General features: G+C 41.8%; 1 protein-coding gene across 1 annotated transcript in view; it reads right to left on the reverse strand.

Moving 5' to 3' along the window:
* The window catches only part of MAP4 (microtubule associated protein 4), a 171,894-nt gene that overhangs the window by 87,327 nt on the left and 61,382 nt on the right, over positions 1 to 23,185 (reverse strand). Inside the window, 1 exon segment of the mRNA XM_049777292.1 lies at positions 14,220 to 14,288. Within this exon segment, the coding sequence (XP_049633249.1) occupies positions 14,220 to 14,288 (69 nt within the window).

Raw genomic sequence — 23,185 nt, forward strand, 5'->3', positions numbered from 1 at the left:
TAAAAAATAAAAACGAAAAGTATATGTGCTTAAGAATTACAAATAAGGGGCCGGAGAGATAGCATGGAGGTAAGGCGTTTGCCTTTCATGCAGGAGGTCATCGGTTCAAATCCCGGCGCCCCATATGATCCCCTGTGCCTGCCAGGAGCAATTTCTGAGCCTGGAGCCAGAAATAACCCCTGAGCACTGCCGGGTGTGACTCAAAAACCACAAAAAGAAAAAAAAAAAAGAATTACAAATAAGCTAAAATAGGAAGGAAAAAGGAAGAGGCATGGAGCTAGAATGGTGGTGCAGAGCAGTAAGGCGTCTGTCTGCCTCGCTGGTGCTAGCCTAGGACAGACTGCAGTTTGATCCTCCGGCGTCCCATATGATTTCCCCAAACCAGGAGTGATTTCTGAGCACATAGCTAGGAGTAAACCCTGAGCATCACCAAGTGTGCCCATCCCCCCAAAAAAGGAAGAGAGGCAGAAAATAGCTCAAAGAAGTATACAGTGCATGCCTGGTATATACAGAGCCCTATACCCAATCTCCAGAAGGCCTCAAAACATCATTCTGCTCCCAATATAACACACCTCAATTAAAGGATATATCCTATATCTACATATGTTTGGAGGCATAGTGTGATGTCTCATTTTACAAAGAAAAACAAATATTAACAAAGGTATAGTTAGAGGTTTATCAGGCTCAAAGCTCAGGATGATATTATTTTGTCTTATTCAATTAAAAACACCCCAAGAGGGGCCCGAGCAATAGCACAGCGGTTAGGGCATTTGCCTTGCATGCGGCTGACCCGAGATGGACCCAGGTTCAATCACCAGCATCCCATATGATGTCAGGCATAATATCTGAGCACAGAAACAGGAGTAACCCTTGAGCACAGCCAGGTGTGGCCCAACCCTCCTCTCCCCCCAAAAAACTCCAAAAGTTGAAATCAAAGGACTCACAATATAATAAATGTTTTCATTAGATAAAGGATCTTAAGCACTTAAGCATCCTTGCAGTTGTTCCAATAACTGGTTTCATGAACTACCTAAACAACCCAGAAATTGAAGGTAACATGCTATGACAATGGATGGATGTAGATTTTTCTGATATTCTTTTACCAGAACCAGAAATAACAGTAACTAAGAAACATTAAGTGTTGCTATTTTATTGATTTGTCTCTAATATTCAACTAAAGCTGTGTTTTTCAGGATCTTGTTAGAAGAGTGGTGGGAAGTAAGGAATATTAATTATATCCGGGAATACATGTGCAGTTTTATATTTGGACTTCAACTATGAATTACAATACAAAGCTTATATAGTGGGTGGCTGTAACAGCTACTCAGAAACTTTGACATTACAATTTATCTGGGAAAACGTTACTAATGCCAAATAGCTTGTACTCTATCAGAAGATAGGAGATAGTGATGAAATACTCACTGTTTTTAACAAAACAGTTTAGAGGCTGAAGTAATAGTACAGCAGGTAGGTCATTTGCTTTGTACATGGTCAACCACATTTGATCCCGGGCATCCCAAATGGTGTCCCCAAGCTCTATGTATCTCCAATCATGCCCCTCCAACAGGAAAAAAAAAATGAACCTAACTAAACAGTTTACTATTTCCAGGGCCGGAGAGATAACATCGAGGTAGGGTGTTTGTCTTGCATGCGGAAGGACAGTGGTTCGAATCCTGGCATCCCATATGGTCCTGAGTCTGCCAGGAACGATTTCTGAGCATAGGACAGGAGTAAGCCCTGAGTGCTGCCAGGTGTGACCCAAAATAAAAATAATAAAAACAAATGCCAAAATAAAAATAATAAAAACAAATAAACGAAACAAAAAATAGTTTACTATTTCCACTCTGGTTATGACTTCAAGGACTGCTATCACATCACTTGCAGAACAGTTATCAGAGTAATCTGCTCTGACCATGACATTGCAGAGAATTTAGCATACTGTATCAAGTCCCAAGTAGTAAGAATACCACATAATTTGTATAAAAATACAGAGTTAGGGGCCGAAGAGATAGCACAGTGGTAGGGCATTTACCTTGCAAGCAGCCAATATAGGATGGACAGTGTGGTTCGAATCCCAGCATCCCATATGGTCCCCGAGCCTGCCAGGGGCGATTTCTGAGCACAGAGCCAAGAGTAATCCCTGAGCATTGCTGGGTGTGGCCCCAAAACAAATAAACAAACAAAAAAAAGAGATAAAGCCACAGCAATGGCACAGCGTAGGGTGTTTGCCTTGCATGAGGCTGACCCAGAATGGACTAAGGTTCGATCCCACACCCCCACCCCTGCTCGATTCCCCAGGACCCATATGATCCCCCGAGCCAGGAGCAATTTCTAAGTGCAGTCAGGAGTAACCCCTGAGCATCAAAAAACCAAATCCTGGGGTGACCCAAAATAAAAACAAACAAACAGATAGCACAGCGGTAGGACATTTGCCTTGCATGCAGCCGATCCAGGACAGATGGTGGTTCGAATCCCAGCATTCCATATGGTCCCCCATGCCTGCCAGGAGCCAATTTCTGAGTGCAGAGCCAGGAGTAACCCCTGAGCACCGACAGGTGTGACCTCAAAACTCACACACACATTCACACACACACACACACACACACACACACAGATAGGGACTGAAGCAATAGCACAGCAGGTAGGCCATTTGCCTTGCATGAACCCAACCAGGTTCGATCTCTGGCATTCCATTTGGTACCCCAAAGCTGCTGGGGTAATTTCTGAGTGCAGATCCAGAAATAAAACAAGCGCTGCTGGGTTTGGCCCCAAAACAACAACAAAGACAGTACAGCGATTTATTCCACAAAATATTTGTGGTTAAGTGCTGTTAAGTCTTTACTGAGAGCATCACATAAAATTGAGGATGATGAGGCCAGAGGAATACTATAGCAGGTAGGGTGGTTACCTTGCACATGGCTAGGGTTCAATTCCAAGCACCTTAAAACCTCCTCCCACCCTCTGAGACTGCCAAGAGTGATTGTGGAGCACAGAGCCAAGATTAATCCTTGAGTACTGCCAGGTGTGGCAACCCCAATTGTGACTTAGAAATCAAACTAACACTCTATAATTGTCCACAAATTCTATATATTTGTCAGAACCGTCCAGTCTCCTACTCCAGAGGAAACAAGAGAGAACAAACATTCCAACCATAATCACATTTCATCTCAATTCCTAGGTCCTTGGTCACATCCAGAAGAGCTAAGGGCTTATTCCTCGCTGTGCTTAGTGATCATTCCTGGTATTCAGTGATCCAACTTCCCTGAACTGTATGCAAGGCAAACACCTTACCTGCTGTAATCTCTCTGATCCTTTCATTTCACTTTTTTTGTGTTTAACTTCAGGCCACACCTGGCAGTGGGCAGGACTTTACTACTCTTTCTGTGCTCCAGGATCAATCCTGGAGGGCATGAGGGACCATAAGGGGTGCCAGGGATAGAACCTCAGTCAGATGTCCTAGCAATAGTACTATTGCTTGGGCCCAAATTTTTTCTTTTCTTTTTTTGGGTCACACCTGGCAGACTTGGGGGAATCATAAGGGATGCGGGCAAATGCCCCACCTCCATGCTATCTCTCCAGCCCCTGGGCCCAATTTTTTCAACCTTTTTTTTTTTTTTTTTTTTTTTTTGGTTTTTGTGTCCCACCCAGCAGCACTCAGAGGTTACTCCTAGTTCTACGCTCAGAAATCGCTCCTGGCAGGCTTGGGGTGGGGGGAACCATATGGGATGCCTTCTGCATGTAAGGCAAATGCCCTACCTCTATGCTATCTCTCCGGCCCTCAATTTTTCACATTTTTAAAAGTAAACACACTAGTAAGATCCAAGAATTGCCCCTATTCCTGAAAGCTTAAACCCTAGGTTTCCTGTAAACTAGGATTATGAGTTATTCTTTAGAGTGGTGAGTTTTGGGGTCACTTGGGGAAAAATATGGGGTGCCAAACTGTTGTTCAGATGCGTCCAGGTCAATTGTCATGCCCACTGAATTTACTATATCTCCAGCTCCACTTTATAGTTTAAGTGTGACTGTTTCAGTGGCAAGAAAGATATATATATATATATATATATATGGCAAGAAATATATTTTTAAAAATTATTCTGCTTAGGGACCGGAGAGATAGCATGGAGGTAAGGCGTTTACCTTTCATGCAGAAGGTCATCGGTTCAAATCCCGGCGTCCCATATGGTCCCCAGTGCCTGCCAGGAGCAATTTCTGAGCATGGAGCCAGGAAAAAACCCCTGAGCACTGCCGGGTGTGACCCAAAAATCACCACCAAAAAAATAAAATTATTCTGCTTAAGGGGCCGGCGAGGTGGCGCTAGAGGTAAGGTGTCTGCCTTGCAAGCGCTAGCCAAGGAAGAACCGTGGTTCGTTCCCCCTGCGCCCATATGGTCCCCCCAAGCCAGGGGCAATTTCTGAGCACTTAGCCAGGAGTAACCCGAACATCAAACCCCTGGAGTGTGGCCAGAAAAACCAAAAAAAAAAAAAAAAAAAAGTATTCTGCTTAAATCCTGAAACACATTATTGTGCTCTCCTTATAAAGAGACATTGAGCTTTCTGGCTCTTATTTTAGGGGCTTGTAAACTGATAGCCATGTGCACGGCAGGTAACGAACACTAGAGTCCTTTGAGCCATCTCCCTAGTTCAAATCAAATTTTTCTTAATTTATAAACAAGGTCAATCTTTAAAAATAGCCACTTATAGCATGCAAAATTATCAGAAGTAGAACGTTTTTAAAGCCCTAATTTAGAGTCACCTATCATATTTCCACATCCGTGTCTACAAAGAAATCCAACCTAAATGGCTATAAGTGCTCATTTGAATTCTTTCTCAGAGACAGTATAGTAAAATGATCAAATGACTAAAATTGACTTTACCAAATATAAAAATTTCATTTGATAACTTAGAATACTATAGAGCAGGGGTCTCAAACTCGTGGCCCGCGGGCCGTTTGCGGCCCTCCATACAACATTTTGTGGCCCTGCCCCAGAGGAATCTTTTTTTGTTTTGTTTTGTTTTAGTTGTTTGGGTCACACCCCTCAATGTTCAAGGCTTACTACTGACTTTTCACTCAAGGATCACCCCGACTTTGCCTCCTGCGGCCCCCAGGTAAATTGAGTTTGAGACCCCTGCTATAGAGAATGTTAATAGTACTGGGGTAGGGAGGCCTCTCAAGTAGTACTCAGGAGAGTTGCTCCAGTGATATTTATATTTAGCCTGGCTTTAAAGGCCAGAGAGATCAATGTCCAGGCCAGCAATGCCATGCTGCTCAGATCCCACAGTGCTAGGGCCACCAGAACCTCACTTGGCAATGCTCATGGTTACCAGGAATATACCAGAGTGTGATGTGAGACCATGTGGTACCACATATCAAACCTGAGACATCAAAAATGCTAGACCTGTACTCTACCACTTCAGTAACATCCCTATACCTATAAATGTGACTTTTAATGCCTATAAATATGACTTTTATTTTTATTTTCATTTTGGTTTTTGGGTCACACCCAGCATACTCAGGGGTTACTCCTGGCTACATGCTCAGAAATCGCTCCTCGCAGGCTCAGGGGACCATATGGGATGCCGGGATTTGAACCACCATTCTTCTGCATGCAAGGCAAACGCCTTACCTCCATGCTATCTCTCCAGCCCCGACTTTTATTTTTCGATTACCTTATTTGCCCGCGCATAAGACGACTGGGCGTATAAGACGACCCCCTAATTTTGCAGGCCTATATTCGCTGTATCAGACAGAAACTTCCTGTGCTGCAACTGTATGTACCACAGGGAGCCAATCACAACAAGCAAAGGTTCAAAGGTTCTACTGTAATAGAATTCCTCTCTGACTCTGGCCAATCTGAGCAGGCTTTTGACAGTGTAGTTTTGGGTCCAGAACATTGTGTAATTTGCATGCATCAAACTGGCTGAGTTAAGAGAGGCAGTCCGAGCAGCCTTGCAGTGATTGGTGCAGGATCGAGTTGGAAAATTTGTTTTGTGGCAATATTCAGACAATTTTCATTTAGCAGCATATTGAAACATTTTTCGGGATATACTCGGCGTATAAGATGACCCCCAATTTTCGGTTGACTTTTTTTTGTTTCAAAAGTCGTCTTATACGCCGAAAAATACAGTACACTAAAAATATAGTATTTGAAGGTACCTATTAATAATTTATATGCCATAAAATAATTATATTTGGGGGATAATTATATTGCCACTCTGCATATGCAGAGTGCTATAAAATATCAAATAATAGCCACTTGGCCTTCATAATCCTTTTTCATATTGTGGATGAATGTAAATCTAATCTGAGAAAAAAGAAGAGGGGCAGAGAGATAGCACAGCAGTAGGGCGTTTGCCTTGCACAAGGCTGACCTGGGTTTGATTGCTGGCATTCCATCTGGTCCCTTGAGCCTGCCAGGAGTCTCTGAGCGCCACCTGGTGTGACCCAAAACAAAACAAAAGGCAAAGTGGGCAGAAGAGACAATAATTCAAAGATCCAGAGTGCATTTTCACATGAAGGAGAGGCCTGTTTCTTTCTCTGGCACAGCATCATGTCCCCGTATGTCCCTTCCTCCAAGGACAGCACCAGAATTAGCTCTAAGCACCAAGCTTCGGCCTTCAAGCCCAAAAACATTAAGTGAAAGTGTCTGGTCAAAGTTAAGAAGGAATACAATGAAAGCATTATTATAGGTAGGATTAGAAAATGTTAGGGAAAGAAAAGAAAATTTGCTAGATTAAGAACTCATGACGCAATAATCTTTATTTAGTCATATCAAAATCCAGTCTGTAAGGTGTTAATATCAGGTGTTTATTAGTATAGTTACTTAGCACAGCAATCACGTTAAAATGTCTTCATTACAAACTGTTGAGCTTTAAGTCGCAGAAAATACATTTAGTTGCAAGAACAAAGTTATAAAAATATTCTATAAGAAAAAAGTTCTACATCTTTAATACTGGGGAAAAAAAAGAAAAACAGAAAGAAAGGAAGATTGCATATATGAAACAATACATTTCAGCAAAGATGAGTTGCCTCACTAGTGAGTAGTTACTGGTCTACTCAGGTATGAACAGATGACAATATCGCATTTTTCTATAAAAACTCACTACTTACATGAAAACACATATAAAGCATTAAAATTATTTCTTTCAAAATGAAAAAGAAAAAAATACACATACCAAATTTTTGCTGGCTGTTAGTTTAAAAAATTAGAGCATCTGATAAAATCAAAAAGAAAACATAAACAAAATCCTTTCAAACAAAGGTAAACGTAAGAAAATGGAAAAAAGGTTTAAGAAATCAAATCAACAATGAAATGTCAACTGTGTGCCTTTGAAACTTTGAAACTTATATCCAGGTTTTTCTACCCATTACTTAGATAAGCTGCAGTGACTTAGAAGATACAGTGCATAGAGGTAAAACACATCAAACATAATTAAAGGTATCACTACCAGTTAAGAAAAATTCCATTCTATCATCTCCCCAAAAGACACAAAATCATTAGAATAATAATACAAGTAAAGGAAAGAGTGATATTTTATGTAACGGTTTTATCTCATTAGCTGCCTATAAGGCAAGCAAAGGCTCTTCTAAATAAGTGCTCCTTGAAGTGTTTTCTTTCCAGAACCCATGAAAGGAATCCTTGGTAGAGAAACTAATTCTTCGTTGTTGGTTTTTTTTTTTTTTTTTTGGTTCAATTTTTTGGGTCACACCCAGCAGCGCTCAGGGGCTACTCCTGGCTCTATGCTCAGAAATCACCCCCAGCAGGCTCAGGGGACCATATGGAATGTCAGGATTTGAACCACCCTTCTGCATGCAAGCCAAACACCCTACCGCTGTGCTAGCTCTCCGGGCCTCAAAAAACTAATTCTTATAACCAGAAATGGGAAGGAGTATTTCCGAAATCCAAAAGACATAGCAAGGACTCAGTTTAAAACTTTATACTACCGGGCCCGGAGAGATAGCACAGCGGCTTTTGCCTTGCAAGCAGCCGATCCAGGACCAAAGGTGGTTGGTTCGAATCCCGGTGTCCCATATGGTCCCCCGTGCCTGCCAGGAGCTATTTCTGAGCAGACAGCCAGGAGTAACCCCTGAGCACCACCAGGTGTGACCCCCCCCCAAAAAAAAAAAACTTTATACTATCAAAAAAAAAATCTTTTTTTTTTTATTTTTTGGGTCACACCAGGCAGTGCTCAGGGGTTATTCCTGGCTCCAGGCTCAGAAATTGCTCCTGGCAGGCACGGGGGACCATATGGGACGCCGGGATTCGAACCGATGACCTCCTGCATGAAAGGCAAACGCTTTACCTCCATGCTATCTCTCCGGCCCCCAAAAAAAATCTTTATACTATCACCCCAAAAGTAGTTTTCTATCAGAGGATATAAAATTAAGTTCAAAATCTCAAAATCTTCCCTAGAACATAATGCCAGTCACTTATTGTAATCTCAAATAATTAGTAATATGATTGTAAAAACATTAGTAAGGACTAAAAATTGAGGAATATTTTCACATTTTAGATCTTAAACCAGAATTTCAGATTTCCACAGTTCATGGGTTTATTGTTGTTTTTGGGCCACACCCAGTGATGCTCAGGGGTTACTCCTAGCTATGCAGTCAGAAATCGCTCCTGGCTTTAGAGGACCATACAGGATGCCGGGGGATCGAACCGCAGTCCGTCCTAGGCTAGTGTGGACAAAGTAGATGCCTTACCGCTTGTGTCACCGCTCCAGGCCCCATAGTTCATTTTTTTTATATTTTTTTTTTTTTTTTTTTTTTTTTTTTTTTTTTTTTTTTTTTTTTGGTTTTTGGGCCACACCCGTTTGACGCTCAAGGGTTACTCCTGGCTATGTGCTCAGAAATGGCCCCTGGCTTGGGGGGACCATATGGGACGCCGGGGGATCGAACCGCGGTCCTTCCTTGGCTAGCGCTTGCAAGGCAGACACCTTACCTCCAGCGCCACCTACCCGGCCCCTATTTTTTTATTTTTTATGCATTTTTTTTTTAGGTCACACTCGGCTGCCCTCAGAAATCACTCCAGACAGGTTTGGGGAGGGACCATTTGGGATGCTGGGATTCAAACCACCACCCTTCTGCATGCAAGGCAAAGGCACTTCCTCTATGCTATCTCTCCAGCCCCCATAGTTCATTTTTTAATCTATTTCTGAAAATAGGAAGTTTATCATTTGAAAATTTCCAGTTATTTAGCCCAAAGGCTCCAGATTTTTTTTAAAGCTATTTCTCTAGAGAAATAAGGAAAAGAATAAGAAAGTCCCACTAAGGTTAGCCTAAGTTTTATGAATGTACATATACTTTACATATATAAGTTCAAGGACTTGACACAAAGATCTTCATGTGTGATCCCAATCTCAATCACTGAACATGTTTGAGATCAAACTTCTAGAGTTCAAAGAGCAACTAATCCAGAGTAGAATTTGAACTTCAATCAGATCATTTCATAAAAAAACTTGCTAAATTCATTGTGGTTCTTCAGTGTGTTTATGTTTTTACAGGAAAAAAAATTTTTTCTTCAGGACTAAAGAGATACTGCAGAGGAAAGGGCATTTGCCTTGCCTGCAGCAACCCAGGATTCAATCCCTGAGCACCACCAGGAGTGACTCTTGAGTGTGAACCAAAAGTAACTTCAGGGCACTGGCAGGTGTGACCCACAAATTCCCCCTGCAAAAGTTTTTTTCTGGGCCGGGAGAGATAGCACAGCAGTGTTTGCCTTGCAAGCAGCCGATCCAGGACCAAAGGTGGTTGGTTCAAATCCCAGTGTCCCATATCCCCCTCCCCCCCCCCACCCCCCCGTGCCTGCCAGGAGTAACCCCTGAGCATCGCTGGGTGTGGCCCAAAAAACAAAAAAAAAAAAGGTTTTTTCTATTTGAATGAACATCCTAGTCATTACGATTCCATTTTCTTTCACTTTCTATTCTTACCTGGAAATTCATAATTGAGAAAGTAATTCTTAATCAAAAATTTTAAAATTGAGATACAGTAAAAGTATTATTAAATTTCAGGGAAATCTAAACCTAGATCATGATTGATTTTACAATAGAAACTTAAGCCCAAAACTACAAATAATGACTTAATTTAAGGAAATATTTTGCAGCTTTTGCAATCTGCTCAAATCAGAAAATTTCACGTTAAAATAGTTAATATTCATATTTCTATGAGAGGGAGAGATAGATAACATACAAGATTACTCCACCCAAAAACAAGCTCACAGAGGGAGAAGAAGGAAGAGGAAAGGAGGGGCTCTCTGCAGTTCTGGTGGACTCAATCCCTTTCTGAAAGCACATGCTCTAGTTTTTTGTTATAATATCCTGGAGTTCATGTTGAAGAACTAAAACCAAACAAAAAGGTCAACTGAAAATGTTCAATGAAAAGAAAAATGAGAGAACTAAGTAAGAAAATTCATTTAAAAAAAAAAGACAAATGATCTTTATAATAAAAGTAAAAAGAATTTAACTTGTACTTTGTGCTCACAAAGGGAAAGGAAGTCCCATCAAGCCCTGCAGGGCACAAGAAGCAGGTGGTTTGCTCAGGCATCAGCAGAAATGGACCCCGAAGAACTATATTCAGCTTCTTCTATATGGTGTCCAAGTAGGGAAAGCAAAGCTCTGCAAAATGCTGAGGTTTTAGAAGTATTACGGTGCTTAGGAAAGATCATTGGTCTGGAGTTGCAGCAGCCCGAGTGTTGAGAGACACGCTAGGCTTCTAGGAGGAGAAAAATAGAAAGGGAAAAGTAGGAAGGGGAAGGAAAGGGTGGAAAAGCACAGGTTATTAGTAAATAGATTCAACAGTGAGTTTCTCATACATCCTTTATATACAATCAGTAAAGCTAGCCAGCTCCTGTGACTGGGAACCAGAGTGGGAATTTGCAAAGGGACACCAAACTACGTATTCCACTTAGGGATAGCCGAAGTAGAATAAAAACACATGATCCAAAAACATGCACTCTTCACCCTCCCCCTACTTCTTCCCATGTCAATGAAGTGGACAAGTTTTCAGTACTGTATAACATCTTACCATGCTTAAGAAGTCAAGTTCAGAATAAAAACATCTCCCCAGGACTGTGCACAATATAGTTTATAGGCATCAGCAGAAAATCACAAGCAGAAAGGTATATGCTCTTGCAAAGCCTCTGGTTCACCACCAGAAACTAAAAGATCTGGAAAGTTAGAGTCAGGTTGTATATTCTTCCTGTGTACTTGTTTTCATTTTTTTGTTTCTGTTTTTTTTTTAATGAACTATTAAGATGGAACAGTGAGTTATAGAGATATTCAGTGGTATGGTGCTCAAGAAGCTAATACTGAGCAAAGAACCAGGAGTAAGCCCTGAGCACTGCTGGGTTTATGTGCTCTGCCTATCCTCACCCAACCCCTCAACCTTCCACAAAAAGAAGATGCAGCAATGAAAAGCAATGGCTATGTATACTTGAAGTCTCTTCTGAAAGAGTTGATAATCTTGCTGAAGATCTTTCCCATGCCTTTTGGTAAATTCCCTCTTGAATAGAAATAGTTTCTTTTCTTTTTTTGTTTTTTAATTACATATTATATCCAGCAATGAAGAGAGGCAGAAGCTCTCTTATGCTCCAGGGTTAATCCTAGCAGTGTTCAGGGAACCATGCAATGCCAGGGATCAAATACAGGCCTTCTTCATGCAAAGCATTCCAGCCCATTGAGTTACCTTTGCAATTCATTCTTTCAACTGGCCAATCAAACCAATCAGCTGTAACCATTCCTTCCTCCCAGTACTGTCTCCAAGTTAAAGAAGGTTAAACTTAGTTTTTCAAAGTTCATGTCCAAGCTTCTTCTTTATTTATTTTGGAAGGGAAGATTTCTCTCACAAGTAATGCTCAGGAGGTCAGGAGATATGGAAGCGCTCCTGCTGATTCTTAGATAGATGGTCAACAGTTCATTTCTCAGGCCCTGAGCATCCCCCCTGCTCAGAGGGCCTCCAGTAACTAACCAGTATCTGGTTAGTGTTTGGGGACATCCAGGGTAATGCTGAGAGATAGCCATGTGATAGTGGCTGCAAGGAAATCACTTTAAACCCTGTACTAACTCCAGTCTGCTTCTTGTTTTAAAACAAGGAAGTTTCTAGGCCAGAGAGAAGGTTCAACGAGCTTAAGCCCATTCTTTGCATGAATCAGGTTCAATTACCAGCACCAGATAGTCCCTGGAAAACCACTGGGAGTGATCCCAAGCAGAGCCAGAAGTGTCCTCCAAATATACTGGTGTGACCAAATAACAAACAAGAAAAAAAATAAACGTTTCCGTAAAACCAAATGAAGTGATAATATTTTAAAGTACACACAAATACTCTAGCACATACACAAAAATCATTAAAGAAATGTGAAAATTTTAGTTCATAAACCTGGAGGTGAAGGTAGGGTTTATTTCCAGATTTAAAAACAGTTCCTAATTTATGAGTTTCTAATAAGGAACATCATTAAGTTAGCATCACTGAGTAAAACTAATATTCACAACAAATAAAGCATGGCTATCCACAAATCTAAGGCACAAAATTTATATGTATACATATTATTTTGAAGCTTACAAAATAAATTCTAAATCCTGTATAATTGCTATTGTTGACTTCAAATTGTTGGAAACCAAGACTTCTATGATAACTCAAGAAAGACTTTAGGGCTGGAGCAATATCACAGTAGATAGGGCATTTGTCTTGCATGCAGCTGCCCTGGGTTCGCAGCTGACCCAGGTTTGATCCCCAGCATCCCATATGGTCCCTTGAGCCTGCTAAGAGTGATTTCTGAGCACAGAGCCAGGACTAACCGTTGAACACTGCCCCAAAAACATAAATAAGCAAACCCAAAACGTTTGAGATACCTACAGGACAGAAACACAGACATAAAACATATCAACTGCTTTTCTCCCCTGCAGTATTTTTTTTAAACCTGATTGATTGATTTTTGAGCCACACCCAGCGGTGCTCAGGGGTCACTCCTAGCTCTGCACTCAGAAATCTCGCTTGGCAGACTGGGGGACCATGTGGGATGCCGGGAATTGAACCGGGTCCTTCCCAGGTCGGCTGCATGCAAGGTAAACACCCTAATGCTGTGCTATCTCTCTGGCCCCTGCAGGAGAGTTAATCAAATGTAATGCCCCATTTACAAGTACACTCAATTGCAGCTGGTAATATACTTAATCATTAGAAATACACTCATTTAGGTCACAATGGTTTCAGCTACTTAAAAAAAAAGATTTGCATAAAAGCACATCCTATGGAATCTATTACTAAGAACATATACTGCTAGTGCGACTGCTTCAAACTTCTGCTCAGTAAACTGACTCTGGGGTCACAGGAGTCTTACTAGTCATGAGATGGGAACCTAAAGGAGCTGTTGATGCTAGCACAAATAGCAAAGTATTAGTAATGGGTTTAAGAAGCCAGATTTCAGTAATGTAAGGGGGAAAGAAAGGAAAAACAAAGCAAAAGAGAAAGGGGGAAAACTTTTAATGTATAGTTCACAGGTTTCCTAACGCTGAGCTATTGAAAACAAAATGCAATGTGCAGTCATGAGTAAGACTGTGGTCAAAGGCCTCCAACATAAGACATTATGGTATAATAACTGTATTTTAGGTATATTTTAAACACTGATTCAGCTTTTTCACTGGTTTAACTGCAATTACAAACTTTCAAAGAATAAAGTCACTCTTCTCTTTCCACTGTTGGAGATTTTGTTATAGATACCAAGTTTAAATACATTTATTTTTTTTTTGGGGGGGGGGCACACCGGTGACGCTCAGGGGTTACTCCTGGCTATGTGCTCAGAAATCACACCTGGCTTGGGGGACCATATAGGATGCAGGGGACTGAACCACGGTCTGTCCTAGGCTAGGACTACGGCTTGCACCACCACTCCAGCCCCTTAAATACATCTTTTTTTTTTTTTTGGTTTTTGGGCCACACCAGGCGGTGCTCAGGGGTTTCTCCTGGCTGTCTGCTCAAAAATAGCTGCTGGCAGGCACGGGGGACCATATGGGACACCGGAATTCGAACCAACCACCTTAGGTCCTGGATCGGCTGCTTGCAAGGCAAACACCGCCGTGCTATCTCTCCGGGCCCTTAAATACATCTTAACAGCGATAATACACCTAGAAATAATTCATGTTTCACTAAAATCTATTTCAAAGGACTAATCAAGGTGTTTATTACAACTGTTATAGTCAGATATTTGGGGAATTCTGAGAACCACTTACCTGCATTATCATTCCCTTCAATTCCATGATCACCATTGGCTAGCCCTTTAGGTTTAGCAGATGAAGTCCCTGCAACAAACCACAAAAAATAAATGCCCATTGTAACAGAAAAATAAAAATCGTCAAATTTTTAGCATTTTTCATAATGTTGACTTTTAGCACATCAAAATTTAACATTCAATAAAAGAAAACCTAGAAACATTGAACAAAAACTAAGTCAATCATTTCCATGGTTTCCAGGCTATACTTACCAGTCCCGCTTCTGAAGAGTCCTTCCCAATTATAAATTAATCATGTTCTTTTATGTTCTATAAATTGTGAACTATCAGTTATATTTAATAAAATTATCAGAAAGCACTATATAATTTTACCATCTATCATTCAAATACTTTAAGGATACATACAGGGCCTTTTCAAGTTAATTCCAACAGGCCCAGGAGATGACAATGGCTAAAAGTGCTAGCTAAAAGTGATACCTGGTTTCACACACATACTATATGCATTACTGGAAACCCTAAAATAATTTAAGTTGAGTCTTCTCCAAACTTCTTTTAGTTATCCTAGTTCCTTTGCATTCTCATATAAATTTCAAATCAATTTTTGGGAAAAGGGCCACACACAACTCTCAGAGAACCATGTGGTACTAGAGATCAAATTCAGGTCTCACACACATACATATTCTCTCCCTCCTCTCCAAAAGAAATTTTTTTCCCATGCATTCCAGCACCTGAGATAGCTCCCTGGTCCCTCAACTATTAAAGAAAAGGTAATTTGGGAGCTGGAGCAATAGTAGAATGGGTAGGGTACTTGCTTTGCAGATGGTGGGCCCAACTTCAATCCCCAGCATGCCACAATTCTCTGAACCCACTAGAAATAATCTTTGAATGTAGAACTAGAAGTTAGCCCTGAGCACTTCCAATTGTGTCTCCTCTTCAAACCCCTTCTCTCCCCGACCCCCTTCAAAATAAAAGAGAAAACGAAAGAAAATTCCTGATAGGATCTTGACTATAATCATATAAACTATCAATCTGAAGAAATAAAACACTTCCAAAAATCTCTAGCTATATTCAATATTCCAAACACTTTCTTTTTCCCTCCCTCTCCCTCTCCCTCTCTCCCTCTCTCTCGTCAGAAAACTCATCCAAGAGTTTCCTACAAACTTTTTTCACTCAAAGAGAAGAGAGTCAGAGATAATACAACAGGTCAGATGCTTGTCTTACATCCCTGGGACCACGTATAATTCCCTGAGACTGGCAGTAGTACCGAAAACTTTACCTTAGGGGTTTAAGTGATAGTAGAGCTTCGATGGCAAAACTGTGGCACTCGAAGGCCTTGAAGCTGGCAATGGGATGGTGGGATGGTCCACAATTAAGATATGCGGCGCAGCAGGAGGCAAGCATGCCGGTGTCTGCTTGGCAGCTCACCTGGCAACAGGGCCAGACTGGCCACTGGGAAGACCGAGCATTGTGCGACAGTTTGGGCACTCGGATTCAAAAAGGTTAGCCATCATTGGACTACTAGAGGGTAAGGAGGGTAAGGAGCTTGCCTTGCATACAGCCACCCCAGATTCAATCCTCAGCACCCCATGTGGTCCCCCCAAGCCCACTAGAAGTGATTCCTAAGTAAAAAGTGAAAAGTAAGCCCTGAGCACTGTTGGGTGACCACCAAAACAATAAGATTTTATTTTGGAACAACAACAACTTAAATCTTTTCTCAAAAATCAAATCCAAGGGGACAGAGAGATAGCATGAAGGCAGGGCATTTGCCTTGCACATGCAGAAGGACAGTGGTTTGAATCCCGGCATCCCATATGGTCCTGACAGCCTGCCAGGAGCTATTTCTGACTTAATATTATGTCTTTTTTTTTTTTTTTTTTTTTTTGGTTTTTGGGTCACACCCGGCGGTGCTCAGGGGTTACTCTTGGCTGTCTGCTCAGAAATAGCTCCCGGCAGGCACGGGGGACCAATAGGACACTGGGATTCGAACCAACCACCTTTGGTCCTGGATCGGCTGCTTGCCAGGCAAAACCCGCTGTGCTATCTCTCTGGGCCCTAATATTATATCTATAAAAAAACAAAACAAAACAAAAGGAATAAAAAGTGCTAAATTGTTTCATCCAAAACCAATTATAAATAGATCATGAGTTAATAACAAAAATATATAACAATGCTATCTATCATCTCATTAGAAAAGCATTTCTGGGATGAAGAGTTATTCCAACAGGCTGAGACCATGTTCTGCATGCAGGAAGGCCAGGTTCAAGAATAAGAACTTCAAGTACCCAAAGCACTGACAGTAATGACACCCAAACATGGAGCCAGGTGTAGGCACTCAGCATGATTAGGTATGGCCCAAAAACCAAAACAAGAAAAGGAAGCCTTTCCAATCAAATTTAACTTTGTCATGATTTAACAAAATTATAATATATATTCAAAATAATAAATTTCTTCTGAACATAGTATCTTATGCTTATAAAAATTTTTCTAAGCCTTGTGTATGTGTGTGGTGTGCCAAAAAATTTTTTGAATTAAAAGTTAAGTTTACATTTATATATCTTGTTATAGAAACATGACAACCTAGTCTGCCCAAAAAAGGGCTTTTTTATATAAAAATGTGTTGTGCTGATAAAAGTCTCTACATGGAAAGGAACTAAAAATCCAAGAAAACAGAAATTGATTTACATTTCTAAGATAAAGAACAGCTTGCTCATTTTTTTTACAGAAATAGATGGGGGGCCGGGCGGTGGCGCTGGAGGTAAGGTGCCTGCCTTGCCTGCGCTAGCCTAGGACGGACCGCGGTTCGATCCCCCGGCGTCCCATATGGTCCCCCAAGAAGCCAGGAGCAACTTCTGAGCGCATAGCCAGGAGTAACCCCTGAGCGTCACAGGGTGTGGCCCAGAAACCAAAAAAAAAAAAAAAAAAAAAAGAAATAGATGGGAATAAAATTAGAATTATATGAATATGTTTAAAGGGTTATGTAAATGACGGGTGTGGGCAAAAAAAAAAAAACCTGAAACATATCATGCTTTACAACTATTTAAAATTTACTTAATGGGCCAGAGTTGTATTAACTAGAGCAGGAAGAGTGTTTGTCATGTAAGTGGTCAACCAGGTTCAATTTCTTGCACCCTATATAGTCCCCAAGACTGCCAGGAGTGATCCTGAGAACACAGCCAGAAATAAGCCGTGAAGCAGCTGGGTGTGGCCCAAAAACCAAAACATAAATTTAATTCTAAATTTAATTATACTTAAAAGTTTTTAGGTGTTTAGGTGCGGGCTGGAGCCAATGGCACAAGCGGCAGGGTGTTTGCCTTGCATGCTCTAACCTAGGATGGACCGCAGTTTGATCCCCAGCGTCCCATATGGTCCCCCAAGCCAGGAGCAATTTCTGAGTGCATAGCCAGGAGTAATCTCTGAGCATCACCAGGTGTGGCCCAAAAAGAAAAAAAAAAAGTTTTTAGGTGTGAGGAAGAAAGTTTTAAAAGAATTTTTAAATTTTGTTTTGATTTTAGAGGCCCACCCAGGCATGATCAGAGCATATTTAGGGCTTATATGTGGTAATAGTGATCCAACACAGGTCAGCCATGTGCAAAGCAAGTGCCTAATCCACTGTACAATCTCTCCATTGCCCCCTCAGAAGCAATTTATATAAGAAACCTATGTAGTGCTAAGAACTAATGTTACCTGATTTTTTTGTTTGGTTTGGTTTGGTTTGATTTGGTTTGTTTTTTTGGGGGGGACCACACCCATTTGATGCTCAGGGGTTACTCTTGGCTAAGTGCTCAGAAATCGCCCCTGGCTTGGGGGGACCATATGGGACGCACGGTGCTTCCTTGGCTAGCGCTTGAAAGGCAGACACCTTACCTCTAGCGCCACCTCACTGGCCCCAATGTTACCTGATTTTAAAGAGTAGAAAAATAGGGCAGAGAAGAAAAAGGTCAACAGTCTGGGCACTGGGCACATTCTTTACATTTAAGAGGCCCTGGGCCCGGAGAGTTAGCACAGCGGCGTTTGCCTTGCAAGCAGCCGATACAGGACCAAAGGTGGTTGGTTCAAATCCCGGTGTCCCATATGGTCCCCCGTGCCTGCCAGGAGCTATTTCTGAGCAGACAGCCAGGAGTAACCCCTGAGCAATGCCGGGTGTGGCCCAAAAACCAAAAAAAAAAAAAACATTTAAGAGGCCCAGCTGAATTCAATTCTAGCTACCACAAGGTACCCTGAGAACCATTAGGAGCAACTCCAGAGCACAGAGCCAGTAGCAACCCCTAAGTACCACCGGGTATGGACCAAAAACAAAGCAAAATGTTTTAACTAGAGAAGACTCGGCAGGTCTCACCACAACCATAGGATGGTGCATAAATGAGGCATGGGCTGATGCCTCCCTCTGGTGGCCACTTAAGTTGGTTGCCATGCTCTATAATATAGAAATTCTGTATTTCTAATCACCTTTTTCTTTTTTTTTTTTTTTTTTTTTTTTTTGGTTTTTGGGCCACACCCGGCATTGCTCAGGGGTTACTCCTGGCTGTCTGCTCAGAAATAGCTCCTGGCAGGCATGGGGGAACCATATGGGACACCGGGATTCGAACCAACCACCTTAAGTCCTGGAGCGGCTGCTTGCAAGGCAAACGCCGCTGTGCTATCTCTCCGGGCCCTAATCACCTTTTTCTTAATTTAGAACCTTCCTCCTTGGTCAATAATGGAAGTGAAGTTAAGCCAAAAGCACCCAAAACAAAATGTAACTAAGGGCCCGAAGAGATAGTACAGTGGCGTTTGCCTTGCAAGCAGCCGATCCAGGACCAAAGGTGGTTGGTTCGAATCCCAGTGTCCCATATGGTCCTCCGTGCCTGCCAGGAGCTATTTCTGAGCAGAAGGCCAGGAGTAACCCCTGAGCAACGCCGGGTGTGGCCCAAAAACCAAAAAAAAAAAAAAAAAAAAAAGTAACTAAACACTTCAGTCTACACAAGTATAGCACTCCTATAGAAGGGGTCAGAGGCAGCCTATTGAGAAAGACTCCTCTAAATACGAGGTACAGGGAGTGTCAAAGCTGAGAGATATATCCGGGTTCAATCTCCAGCCCTGAGTCCTGTCAGGAGTGATCCCCAAACACAGATCACCAAGAGTAAGTACTGAACACTACCAAGTGTACTCCAAAAACCAAAGCTAAGAATGAAAAACATGGGGCTGGAGAGAGCACAGCGGTGTTTGCCTTGCCATGCAAGCAGCCAATCCAGGACCTAAGGTGGTTGGTTCGAATCCGGACGTCCCATATGGTCTCCGGTGCCTGCCAGGAGCTATTTCTGAGCAGATAGCCAGGAGTAACCCCTGAGCACCACTGGGTGTGGCCCAAAAACCCAAAACCAAAAAAAAGAATGAAAGACACTAACAAACAGACTCATGGGGCCAGAGTGGTAGTACAAGTGGTAGGGTGTTTGCCTTGCACACAGCTGACCCAAGACCAACCACGGTTCGATCCCTCTGTGTCCCATATGGTCCCCCAAGCCAGGAGCGATTTGTGAGCACATAGCCAGGAGTAACTCCTGAGCATCACCGGGTGTGGCCCAAAAACCAACAAAACAAAACAAAAAAGGACACAGATTCATGGTTTTGTTTTGTTTTTTTGTTTTGGTTTTTGGACCATACCCGGCAGTGCTCAGGGGTTACTCCTGGCTGTCTGCTCAGAAATAGCTCCTGGCAGGCACGGGGGACCATATGGGACACCGGGATTCGAACCAACCACCTTTGGTCCTGGATCGGCTGCTTGCAAGGCAAACGCCGCTGTGCTATCTCTCCGGACCCACAGATTCATGTTAATGCAAGCAGCAGAAGACGATGGTGTCAGTACTCTGAAGGCACCTGTGCTAACAACAACAAAGCCCAAAATGATCTGATATAAAACCATGAGTGTGAACCTCACACGAGAATGAGAACTATTATTACATAGTAATATATATATTAATATATATATAGTGTTTCTTTTCTCTTGGTCTTGTATGTTGGGCCATCCCTGACTGTGTTCAGGATCACTTCTGTTAAGTTTGGAAGAACATATGATATGTGGTGCCCAGGATTGAACACAGTTCAATCACGTGAAAAGCAAGCATCCTACCCGCAGTACTATTACTCCATCCCATTTTTGTGTTTTGTTTTTAATGTAACTTAGGAGTTGGGGAAATAGCTTAATAGGTTGGAGTATATGCTTTGCATGCAGAAGCACCAGCAGGAATACTCAGAACAAGCAAGCAAACAAACAAAAAAACCCAAGTAGACAAACATCAAACATCACATCTAAACACAGCATATTCAAGTTGCTTAAAAAAAAAAAAAGATAAAGGTAAATTATTCTTTGTTGTTTTTAGTTTTAGGGGTTATAGCAAGGACACTCAGAAATTACTCCTGGAAGGCTCGAGGGAAAATATGTGATGTCAGGGACCAAGTTCAGGTTGTACATGTGCAGGGCAAACAAATACCCAATACTCTACCTGCTACAGATATGCTCCAGCTCCAGATAAAAGTAAATTCTTTTTTTTTTTCTTTTTTTCTTTTTCTTTTTCTTTTTTGGTTTTTGGGTCACACCTGGCAGCGCTCAGGGGTTACTCCTGGCTCTACGCTCAGAAATCACTCCTTGCAGGCTCCGGGGACCATATGGGATGTCGGGATTCGAACCACCATCCTTCTGCATGCAAGGCAAACGCCTTACCTCTATGCTATCTCACCAGCCCCAAAAAGTAAATTCTTTTTTTTTTTTTTTTTTTTTTTTTTGGTTTTTGGGCCACACCCGTTTGATGCTCAGGGGTTACTCCTGGCTATGTGCTCAGAAATCGCCCCTGGCTTGGGGGGACCATATGGGACGCCGGGGGATCGAACCGCGGTCCGTTCCTTGGTAGCGCTTACAAGGCAGACACCTTATCTCTAGCGCCACCTTCCCGGCCCCCAAAAAGTAAATTCTTAAAGAGTAATCTTGAAAGCAGTTGGAAGAGAAAAGAAATAATGATTAAAACTTTAACAAAGATCAAGAGGATGTCTGCCAGTTCCTTAGATTCAATCTATTTTTGACGGAGATGTAAACCAAGTCATGAAAAATTATGGGTATACCAGCCATGCAGCTGAAAGCTGGTCATCTCAGGAGAGGTGGACCAAGACCCCATCCAGCTGAAGCAGGACATCTGTGCCCATCATCCACAATTGCCACTTACTTAACTGCCCACTTCACCACTCATCTATGGCTCTCTGCCCTCTCCGCCCAAAATTCCAGGTATACCATTTGAACTGACATCTCCAGGACTTTTTTTTTACTTTTTCTTTCTTTTTTTCCTTTGGGTTTTTGGGCCACACCCAGTAACGCTCAGGAGTTACTCCTGGCTATGCACTCAGAAATTGCTCCTGGCCTGGGGGACCATATGGGATGCCAAGGGGATCAAACCAAGGTCTGTCCTAGGTCAGTTCTTAACAAATGCCTTACCACTGCACCACCACTCCAGCCCCATTCAAGAATTTTCTTTTTTTTTTTTTAACCCCCCAAACCCCTAGGACTTTTCTTGAAGTGAGTGCAGGTACCTTTCACCCACCTTCTAGTACTTTTGAATTTGTATATGGAATTCCTGGACAGCATGGCCACATTTGTAGTCGTGCACCAATTCCTATGTTTTAAATATTGTCATCCCCATATGAATACACCAACTTAGACTTATCTGATACCACCTAATGTTCACAAACAAAAGAAGGAACAGAATGATCAACTACCAAGAGCTTACTAAACCTTCTGACAATGATTTAATGGCATCATTGCGAAACAATAATTTTCACAAATTTTCTTGTTGCTGTACTTCTTTCATCTTCTTTCTTTTCTATTTTATTTCTTTTTGGTTTTGGGGCCATACCCAGCAGTGCTCAGGAGTTACTCCTGGCTCTGAGCTCAGAAATGGTTCTTGGCAGGCTTGGGGGACCATATGGAATGGCAGGGATGGATGGAACCAGATCCATCCTGGATCTGCTGCATGCAAGGTAAATGCCCAACTGCTGTGCTATCACTCCAGCCCCTCTCTTTTCTTTTTAAATAATTTCACTACCATTCACTGGGAAACAATGTATTATAATCAACCAGGTCAAATATGTGATATATGGCCTTTAAAGTAATTTGTATTTTTTTTATAAAAGCTCAGGAGAGAAAATTCAAAGGCAATTTCTGGAGCTTATGGCTTTGCATGCAGAGAGACCACAAGCATGAAGCCTGAAAGCCCCTGAACACCAGCTACTGTGTGTGACCAAAGACCAAAGGAAGATATTACTATAAATCAAAGATTAGGCTTCAGAACAAGCAATGAGACTTTTGCACACATTATAAAGCAGGAGTAAAGAAGATTATTACAAATAATGAAGAGAGAATCAAAATATAACAAAATCATATTAACAATTTGGGGGGGGTTTGGGGGCCACACCCGGTGATGCTCAGGAGTTACTCCTGGCTATGTGCTCAGAAATCATTCCTGACTAGGGGGCCATATGGAATGCCGGGATCGAATCCAGGTCAGTCCTGAATCAGCCACGTGCAAGGCAAATGCCCTACTGCTGTACTATCACTCTGGCACCGTAAAATCATATTAACAACTTATCTCCAAAATAAATTAAACTAAAATGAGCAGAATTGGTTCTGGAGAATACAGCAGGTAGTGCTTTTGCCTTGCATGTAGCTGGCCCAGAGTCAATGCCCAGTACCCTTTATGGCATCTCTGGCCATGTCAAGAGTGATCCCCCCAAAAAACATAAAAAATAAAAAATACCAAAAATAAATAAATAAATAAAATAAAAAATAAAAAATACCTTATTTTCCAGCATATAAGACGACTTTTGAAACAAAAAAAAAAGTCAACCAAAAATCGGGGGTTATCTTATACACTGAGTATATCCTGAAAAATGTTTCAATATGCCGCTAAACGAAAATTGTCTGAATATTGCCACAAAACAAATTTT

Source organism: Suncus etruscus, chromosome 7, assembly GCF_024139225.1.
Source record: "Suncus etruscus isolate mSunEtr1 chromosome 7, mSunEtr1.pri.cur, whole genome shotgun sequence".
NCBI lineage: Eukaryota > Metazoa > Chordata > Mammalia > Eulipotyphla > Soricidae > Suncus > Suncus etruscus.